General features: G+C 42.6%; 1 protein-coding gene across 1 annotated transcript in view; it reads left to right on the top strand.

The window, feature by feature from the left end:
• Positions 1–93: 93 nt before the first annotated feature.
• The window catches only part of AGBL1 (ATP/GTP binding protein like 1), a 249,726-nt gene continuing 239,472 nt past the window's right edge, over positions 94–10,347 (top strand). Inside the window, exons 1-3 of the mRNA XM_027688705.1 lie at positions 94–205; positions 505–636; positions 3,042–3,135. Of these exons, the coding sequence (XP_027544506.1) occupies positions 187–205; positions 505–636; positions 3,042–3,135 (245 nt within the window). The 5' untranslated portion in view covers positions 94–186. The remainder of the gene's footprint in view (positions 206–504; positions 637–3,041; positions 3,136–10,347) is intronic.

Genomic DNA, 10,347 nt, shown 5'->3' with positions numbered 1-10,347 from the left:
TAGTTAAAGGGGGCTTACAAGAAAGGTGGGGACAGACTTTTTAGCAGGGCCGGTTGCTATCGGACACGGAGTGATGGTTTTAAACTGAAAGAGGATAGATTCAGACAGGATATAAGGAAGAAATATTTTTATGATGAAGGTGGTGAGGCACTGGCATAGATTGTCCAAAGAGGTGGTGGACGCCCCATGTCTAGAAACATTCAAGGTCAGGTTGGATGGGGCTCTGAGTAACCTGGTCTAGTGCAACTCATTGCAGGTGGGTTGGACTAGGTGGGCTTTAAAAGTCCCTTTCTACCCAAACTATTCTATGATTGTATATGGTGACTGGAGGCAATCCCATATTTTCCTGTTTTCAGTGGGATTAATGCTGGTTTAGCTCATTGATACAATGGAATGCCTTTGTTATGAGATCGTGAGTTACAAGTTTTGGTGCAAATATGTTTATCTGCACTGCTGCAAAGACCTGGCCTTTGCAATAGTTTAATTCTTATTTGCTTTTCACAGATAGGAAGTTTGGCCTGAAAGTGCAGAAGGCAGAAGCCACTGATATAATACTGAGCTTGACAAGAAGAAACCTGGACCACCACCTGCCCCTCACCCACTGCCTCTGGGTCCTGAGGGTTTGTGCTTCTAATGGTGAGTGCCAGGATTTTCCTCTTTTTCTCTGTGTGACAACTGCCAGAGTTCTTCTTTAATCATTTAAATGCAAAGAAACATTATTCCTGATAAGGTTAGTGTCTGCATGCACCATTAAAGTACAGAATCAGGCACAAAAGCCAGAACAACCATAGAAAAAGGTGCTCCTCTAGGGGCCTATGCAGCCTTTACAGTGCATTTCATCTACAGACTATGGAAATATAAGTGCTGTAGTGAAAAATATTCATGGCAATGATCTCCTATTCTAGAAAAAAGACAGTCAATTCTTTTGCTCTGAGACTTGGGTACTTTAAGTCTCTATGCAGCTCCCATTACCATAACAGCCAAATGTCTCACTACTGTTGATTGTATTGATCCTCAGAGCAGCTCCACAAGGAAGGAAAAATGGGTGGAGAAGCAGAGGGAGAGAAAAATCAGTTACACATTCAAGGTCCCCCAGGAAGCAGATATTAGATCCCGGTCTTCTGTCTAATATTCCCCCACCCGTGCTCTCTCCCAGCTTTTCTTGGTTGACAATGCCCTCATGTTAAATGACTCAAGCAATGGGATTTCCAGTATTCTCTCCTGGGATCATGAGAGATTCATACAGGCTTTCCCTGCTATGAAGCACTGAGCTTGTCAGCACAAATTTCCCTTTGCTCACTCTAACCCTTTCCTCTCCTTCTCCACATCCCTCACCCAGCAGATAATTCCTGATGGCCATCCTGTCTGAGTCTAATATATGCATCCTGAGATTCAGCACTCCTGGCACCCTGCCCTGCAGGTCCCTTCCCTCTGTACAGGAGTTACTTTCATGCAATGCCTTTCTCAGGCAAGCATCCAAACCTCAACACTCAACCCCTCTACCCATGATAAGCAGTATTTGAAAGGCTGAGCGTGGCTGAAAATGCAGCCAAGGCCAGAAGATGAAACGTGCCTTTATTTGGGTTTCACAGCTGCGCAGTGACCCTGTGCTGCCTCCCACCCCAAATATGATCTACACACTTCCCTGCTCCCTGCTTCAGTGCACCTGCATTCCAGTTCAGCTGCAGTTTTTGCAGAGGTTTTAGGATGCACACTGCAGCCTGGCCTCCTTTCTGTTAATGTCAGACCCCAGGACCCCACTCTGCACCTTTGCTGGAGCAACTCTCTTACTCTCCAGGTGCCTCCCCCACTCTCCAGATGTGCTTCCCCTCCATGAGTAGCTTTGGCTTTGTGGGCTATGTGGCCCAGGTGGGAAGATGCAGGGGAAGTTAGGTGAAAGTCTATGTGGATGTGGTACCAAACTAGGGGATTACATGTTTCCAACCTTAAAAATTATATTTATGGAGTGGAACTATAGGGAATTCAGAAGCATATTATACTCTGAGAGTGCTTAGGTACGAAAGCAAAAAAGATGAGTCCTTGTCTCATCTCATGAACCAGTTCTTCACTCTGAGTTGCTCCTTTCACTATAACCAGATGTGTCTGGCTGCCCATGTCCTGCTCTGGGGCAGGATGAGTTCGAACAGCCTTGTCCACCACCCTGTCTCTAATGAATTACAGGCAAGTGTGAATGTAGTTGGCAAACCTTGCAAAGCTTTCCATCACAGGAGAGCTTGGCAGGGACACGGTAGGATGAGAGGAGATGATGGGCCCTCTGGCAGCTCTCTGATGACCACTGGGAGATATCTACAAAACAGCCAAAACCCAGCAGTGGGCAGGCAGCCATCTCTCCTGGCTGCTGTTGTTTACTGATCCTTTCACCTTGGTCGCTTGCATTTAATATTTCAGGGCTGGTTTTGTCCCTTCATTACACAGAGATGCTGTCTCATAGTGGGGAAGTCTTGCTAAACACCTAGTTTATGCATCAGGTATTTTTGGAATTGATTGTAAAATTTATCTATGAAAGTTCCTTGTGTGTTAACAAGCGAAGGATTAAAGGGAAAATTGGCCTAGATGAAATTAAGCTGCATTCAGAAGCACCCCTGCCCCCAAACCTCACTTCCATCCTGCTGAATAATAGCACAGAAAGAAAACTCTGCCCTCCAAGACTCTATGAAATGAACTGTCCCCATGGAGTTGCATGTAGAAAATGTGGGATGAATTTGTCATTTTTCTGGGAGAAGACCCTATTTAATTATGATTTGTTGTCTGGAGAGTACAATATCCACAGGAAAAGGGGCTTTGGGGAACTTGGGAAAGAGCTGCAGGACTGCTTTTTCACCTGATCTTGGCTCTGGTTGTGTCCACAGACAGCTTTATGCTTCACTTTCTGTGTTTGTAAGGTGACCTGTGGAGTCCAGATGGGAGCCCAGAGAGCTCATAGCCTCAGGGGCAGCTACTCCTTTCCCCACATCTCCTCTAAAACACATTACAGACTGCCTGCTTCAGAGCTGACTGCTTTTTTTCTTTTATTGCCTTAGTTACCGCAGGAACTATGCTTGGCATCAATGGAGCCATGGAGCTGCTTTTCAAAGTCATCACTCCCTACAGCAAGAGACACATCAGGACGGTCAGGTAGGCAGTAGCCCCAAGGGAACTCATCTTTCCAGGACAGCAAGAAATAAAATTTTGGTTCCACTTGAAGAGGCATAGAAATCAGAAATGTATGCTGTTTCCACTCACTTTAAATCTGCAGGGTTTTTTAAGAGGCAGAAATAGTTCCCTGAAGGACACATTAATGCCATGATTCATCATATGATTCATGCTGGTGGCCATTTGTTTGTAGTGTACCCTATACAGGGATGGCAGTTTGATTGCAAGGTATCTTCCTTTGTTCCCCAGCCACGACTGGGTTTTGAGAAGCTTGTGCTGGCAGCAGACAAACTGATCCCATTTACCCCTTAGCAAGAACCTCCTGCCACCACCAGCCTTGGAGGCAGGTACAGTGGAATCATGGGAGTACTGCCTCATCCTCCTTTTCCAGACAGTCACGATGATATGCAAGTCATCATGATATTTTTGAAGTATGACAGTTCTTACTAGTATTAATCTGCATCTGGTTTTAAGCCCATCCCACATATTTCAAATAGTTCTTTTCTGAAGACAGCAAGTCCATTTTATATCTCCATCTTAATGCCAAATGACCACTTCCTCAGATGCTTTTCAAGGCAAACTTTGTAATGTGGAAAACACTGCAGAAGGACATGTTTCTGTGACTTGCTCTTTAAAAACAGGAGGAAGCATTTACTGCTGTGAGCTGTGCCCACATAATCCCATTTGCTTAAGCAACACAGAACCTGCCAGTTTTCCTGTTGAGACATGCAGTGGTTTGTGGAGCACACTTTCTACTTCCTCATGCACATCTCAGCAAGGACATGGCAGCATTCAGTTGGCTTTGGCTTCTGCATGAACCTGACATGGGTGAGGTCCATGGCTGGTGACCACTGAGCAGTTCCAGGCTGAGCATCGTGTGTAGGTGAGAAGGATGGACAGACACAGCACAACAGTTTGGCCACTACTTGCTTAGTTGTGGTTGAAGTGGAGGCCAGTTATTCTGGGTGAGGGTACCAGTAAATAATGTCCATCCTGATGTTACCACCAAAGACTGATACTATTTCTCTCAGTATCACCATTTACACAATACATTGCATGGGAAGGAATTTGAATTGCAGCTGCCTTGTTGATGGGAGCCAACTCTTAGCCCATGCTTTTGGCTTTCTAGTACAGTGCTAAGTACCTGGAACTGCTTCACAACTTCTGTTCTCTCTTAGAGTACCTGAGACTCCTCTACGTGGTCTGTCCAAAAGTGTGCTACCAGAATGCTTCCAACAGAGAGGAACTCAAAGAATATTATTGCTACAGTATTATTTCTAGGATATCTGAGCATCCTTCAACATTCCTCTAAGACCTCATGTTATAACTTTGAGATTTAGGGAGCCTGGAGAACTGCTTTGTGTATGACAGGGGTGCCCAGAATGAGTTAGACCCAGCGCTGGGCTTGAATTCTGGGGCAACCAAAATGACTGATGGGTCCAAGCCTGTGCTTAACTAAGCAAATTCCACTCAATTCCCTGGTTTCCTTCCTGTGAAAGTGTTTGCTATGATTAGAATAGTGTTAGTTCTACTTCTATGGTAGCCTTATAGGTCAGGATCTGTGTGTAATAGGACTTTTGCCTGCATCAGTTCCCTGTTAAGCAATGGGACTGGCTGCATAAAGGTTTTTAAAATGAATTTTGTGCAAAAGTGCTTTTTTCCATTTGATGTTTCCTCTGGGGAAAGTGAAAAACTTGGTATCTGTCACACATTTCTAGCCTGGCCTTTTGTTGAAATTCATTTGGAGATGAGTGCAGTGAGTGCTGAGGGTTGCTGTAATGTAGACTGTAAAGTAGTCTAGAATACTCACTTGTAAGAAGAAAGAGAAAGAAATAGCCTTCAGAGAAACACGTTGCTTTTGTTTTCAATTATTCTGAGTTGTCAATATGCAATATTTAGCTTTTTCTTCCTTTTACCTGATATACAAGAATTGTTTTTAACTCTTCTGTGAACCTTTTTTTCCATTTGGGAAACAGACAAACACCAGAAGAGCAAACTCAAAATTGTTCTCAATAAAACCTCAGGTTTATTGCTAATAAACCTTTTTATTTAGTACTGAAAAGCTTTTATTTCCCCTTTGAAAAAAGGTATCTCATACATTAATTGTTGTCTACCTGAGCTTGTCATTACTAGTTCAGTTTCCTAATTATCTTTTTATTTCCTAAAATATTTGTGCTCTTCTTAAAACATATTTGTATGAGTGTGCAATGGAGCATAAAATCTTTCTGGGACCTAGCTCACAGAAGAGGTGATTTGGCTCCCACCTGCACTTGGTCTAATGAACAAGAACAGTAAATCAGCTGAAGCCTGGTGGCCACTCAGCTGCCCTGGCCAAGGTTCAGAGCTGGGCCTTTTGTTTCGTAACTGGGGGCGCCCAAGAAAGTCAATGGCACAGTGGAGACAGTTTGTTTCACATCAGAAGAACAACACAAACCTGTTTTGTTTTAATTCACACTTGCAACCCAGTTCACAACACCAGTTTATTACTATTCAGTAGAAATTGTTCTTGCTTGCAGTCCATTTGGGAGCACTGCTCTCACTGGGGAAAGTGGCTCCAAGAGATGTTGATGAGAATTTAGGTCCTGAGACTAGAAGTATAGACTGTAGGGTGGGCTACAGGTCTTCTTTCCCAGTTTTAGGAAATGCCTCAGATAGCTATGGCATGAAAATCCCAAGCATCTTTACAGTTCATCAGAAATTGAGATGGGTACATGTGAAATTGTCCTTCTATGTTTTGAGCTGCTCTAGCCATAAATTTGTGAGGTGACTGGGGTAGGGAGCTTATAGGTGGGTTTTCTGAGATTGGGAGAAAGGATGAAAAGAGTCATGTGTTTTGTCTAGCCCAGCGTGTGCTCCTGGCAATCTGACACTGGTGCAGATCTTCCCATAGTTGCTGTGGCTGTGCTGAAATCTGGAGTGGGGTATTTTGGTGTAGTTGCTCACAAAAACATCTGCTTCTTTTTTGGTATTAGTATGGAACTTGTAGAGAACACTAGTTTATAACCTGCCTACAGGGGTAAACTCCAATGTCGTCCCTGAAGTCCTCTGAGCCTCACTTTGTATTTGCTCTTGATACCTTCTCTCCACTTCATAACTATGTGCCACCATGGTTTGCCTTTCTGCTGGGAAGGAACAGCCGGCAACTGTGGGAGCTGAGATTACCCTTGCTCTCTGATCAGCTGCCAGGAATGCAGCATTGAAAATGCACCACTTCTCTTGTGGGTACACTTGTGTTCCCCTGTTCTGGGCAGCAGCAGGACCAAGGTCACTTTAAGAATCTGCCCTGGAGAGTGCCCTGTGAGAGCTATTTATTTAGCCAGCTAAGATGTGGAAACTAGATACATAGTTCTATTTATTTTTCCCAGTGGCAAAGCTCTGGGTTATTTAGAAATAGTCTCCCCATGCTCCAATTGACCTTCTCTGGGTATATGCCAAGTATCTCTGATTCCCCTGGGACTGTGACTCATGGACTTTATGGGCTTTAGTTAGGCATTTGAGGTCTTCAGGTTGCTGGTGCCATAACTGTAGATCTTTCCAGAACTACCCATATCTGAGGTAAAAGCTATATGGAAAACCCACAAAACTCTCTGAGGTATAGAGATCTCTTGAGTTAACCAACATGAAATCCAAGTGAGTCAGAGATTCAAGGCTGTCTTGCCCATCTCTCATGATGCTGTGCTGAGAGAAAAGTTTTCTGATACCTTTTACAGGGACAGTTTAAAATAAAACCAGATGATGTTCTGTTTCCCTCAGCTCTGTTTATGTCAGTAGCTGGGATATCTGATATGAGTGTGTGTGGGACGCTCAAATCTTCACTCCATCAACACCTTCTCTAATGTAGCATCTCTGATGCCCCACACAGTGCAATGGTCACTGCTCTTTTCACCTTTCATCTTAATTACTCCCCATTTGTTCCATAGCTTCTACCCTTCTCCTACTTTCCAGTGTTCCTTTCAATACTGTTGCTTGTTTTCCCAGCTCGTTTGTTCTGAGAGATATTTGGATGTGTTGTGGGATGTGGAGTGTGACAGTGGAAGAAGTTTGTTCTCTAATCAACCAGGATCTGGGTCTCTTCTGTATGGGTCTCTAGGTTGTCAAGTATTAGGTATCCTCATCAGTGGCTTTGGAGGCTGTGTGTTTGTGCCTATGTGATGTGCAGGCTCTTCTAGGACTCCTCAAGCTGAAGATAAAGTATCAAAGTGGCTGAAAATAAAGAACCAGGTTTTATTCTCCTTTCATATGAGGAAGACCTGTGCTTTAGAAAATGGCAAATGGTGGGATGACTAGTGTCTGAGTCGTTCCCTCCATTATGTTTCCTTTTTCTTCTGTTAAAAGATTGGTGGGCAGTTTTATTAAAGCAATTTGAAGAGTCTTTTAAAATGTCTTTATTTCTCAAAGCTCTATGAGTACATCTATTTATCATACTGAGCAGAGTGGCTCATGGTAAGTGTTCACATAAACCTTGTATGAGAGATTGCAACAAGAGTGAGTATTTGTCAGAAATAAAAACTCTTTCTGTGAGTATTCACAATACTTGGCTTTCTACACTGGGCTGTTCCAGTAAAGTTTGACTACTTAATTAAACGTGGAAAGTGAATAAAAAAGGTCTGGGAATGGCGCCAAATTAATTCACTAGAAAATGTGATATGCAGAAATTATCTGCCTTTGCTCATGTCCAGCATTAACCACTTCTGACATTTGATCACAATTCTTCTTATGTTGGTGCTTATTGGATAGTCCCAGCTCCTCAGAGGCTTGCTGATAATCTTCCTTTTCATTAAAGGGAGGAAATCCTTCAGTGTAACTCTATTCCACCTGAGGTGGATATCTGGATTCCTCACATACTAATGGGAAAAAGAAGCACATTCTCTTCACCTGTGGCAAGTGTTTGCCTCCAGAAACTTGAGGTGTCTTAAAAATGTTTATTTCTCTCTGTGAAGCGGAGGATAAGTCTGGAGTGGGCAACTTGGAAGTAGCATGATGGGCATTCAAGGCTGGGTCAGGTAGATGGTTGCTGAGAGAGATTCGGAAAATGGTGTCCTCTCCATCTGGTGTCAGGGCTCAAAACCCAGGAGGAAGGAGAATACCACAACTTGTGCGTCTTTTCTTTGCTGATAAATGCTCAGGAGTGATTTGAGGTGGGGAGTGACTCGTGAATCTGAAACATGCAAGATAATGATGGTGTGGTTGCTATGGTCTTGAAGTGATTCCCGTACCACATACTTCTGTCACGGGGTGAGATGAAAGGAAGATTTTTACTGGAGTACAGAAAGCAGAGCTCATGCAAATGAAGAGAGAAATATCAGGGTGATCAGGAGAGCACATCTAATGCTAAAAGACATATTTAATCAGATATTATGCCAGATTGACTAAGGAGAATACAAAGACCCTGGAAATTATGAAGATGTAAGTTAAGAGGCTGTATGTAGCTTCAAATTAGGCTTTGAATAAAGGAACATATATATTGCTCTGCTTTTTTAGAACACTTTTTTGCATGCAACTGGGATTCTGTTTTCTCATCTTGAAACTGGTGCTTTTGATGCAAGATAAAATCTAAGTGTTGAGCCCACAGTGTTGAAAAGTGTCCAAGGTGCCACATCAACAAATGCTTGTACAAGTGATCTCCTGTGACCTTAAAACCGACAGAAGAAACCAGAACCACAGTGGGCTGTGTCTGGTTTAGACAGAGAGAGGAGACGTGTCGTGGGGATGACCCCAACACTAGACTTATCTCTTCTGTTAAGAATGATGGAGAGGCACATGGAAGAGATCCAACCACAAATGTACTCTAAACCCCAGAGCAGGCAGTTAGATTTTCCCTATCCTTAATCCTGGATAACTTCTTGCTGGTAGACCACCATGTGCGTTTACTGCAATTCCATCCCCTGGATTGGGCTAAACTTTCAGCTGCTCTCTGCTAGAACAGAATATGTGACATATCTGGCCATTGCCAGACAGTATTTTGAGAAAGAGAAGAAACTCAATGTACTGACATGGTAATTGGTTCCTTTGCAACCTGATATGGAAGCTGCTGTGATGGGTTCTTTGTTTATTTGGCAATGGCTCCTGATAGAAGATCAAAAGTAGATAATTCTTAATGCCTCTCGTTAGTCTGTGTTTTGCCATTAATCATGTTGAGCAGTCTGGATATTTAATTGGAAAGTAACACATGATTCTATTGGAATGTGGTCAGAATTAATCAATGCTTTGAGAATAAGCAGATACTATTTAGTTCACTTGATCCCTGCAGAAAATTCACAGGAAGGGCCAAAATATTTCTGTTGAGCTATGTCACAACTAAATGACATGCTTTTCATCTGGCCTTGATCTCATAGGATTTATCCTAGAATTCCTGCTAAATAAAACTAGTAAATACCATCCTGAATGAGATGATGCCAGCAACAAAAGAAAGAGGGTCGTCTGGAAAATTTTTTTATATAAAGTGTGTCTTTAACTTGAGTAAAATCTCAGATAACATGAAGCGGGGATGGTTGCATCACTAAGATAGGTAAATAAACCCTACTGTGCAAATTTAATGCAATGAGCCACTGTAATAGAAGAAATTATCTTGAAGCCAAAGGTGTCCCAGTTTCATGCAGTTCCTTCTTTTCTGTTCTTTTTACGGTCTATGTGATTTCTCTCAAAGAATGACCTGTTCTAATATTAATAATAAGTTACAAAATCTCATTTCAGACTGATGGTATCTCAGTGCTGCTTTGCAGAACAAATAGAGTTGCATTTCAGAATTACATTTTACTGGCATTGTACTGTTAATAGCAGTAGATGGGAGAAATTGGAAAATTAAGACGTAGAGGCAAGGAAAAAAGAGATGCTTTCACGTTAGATTTGAAAATAGATGAAGAATTGATGAGGCAGAGAGGAATACCATCCACCAAGGTTGTTCCACAGGTCTGGACAAACATGTGGCACACAGAAATCCTGGTGCCATCTCTTGGTAGCCTTTGGTATGGGAAGTTTTACCACAGATGCACCTGCCTATGTGGCATGAAAAAATTGGTGAATGAGCACTATATAAAGAGAAATCCACTTCTAATCTTAACTTGACATGTCATGGGAAGGGAGGAACTCATTTAGTAAGACTATTATTTTGAAAGAGATGTTTGCTTTTTTCTTTTAGTTACAGCTTGTGTTTTACATCTATTTCAGGTCACAGCTTGAAAGAGAAACAATGCT

This window comes from Neopelma chrysocephalum, unplaced genomic scaffold, assembly GCF_003984885.1.
Source record: "Neopelma chrysocephalum unplaced genomic scaffold, ASM398488v2 Primary Assembly neopelma1_75, whole genome shotgun sequence".
Classification (NCBI taxonomy): Eukaryota; Metazoa; Chordata; class Aves; order Passeriformes; family Pipridae; genus Neopelma; species Neopelma chrysocephalum.
This window is presented reverse-complemented; position numbering and strand designations above follow the sequence as displayed.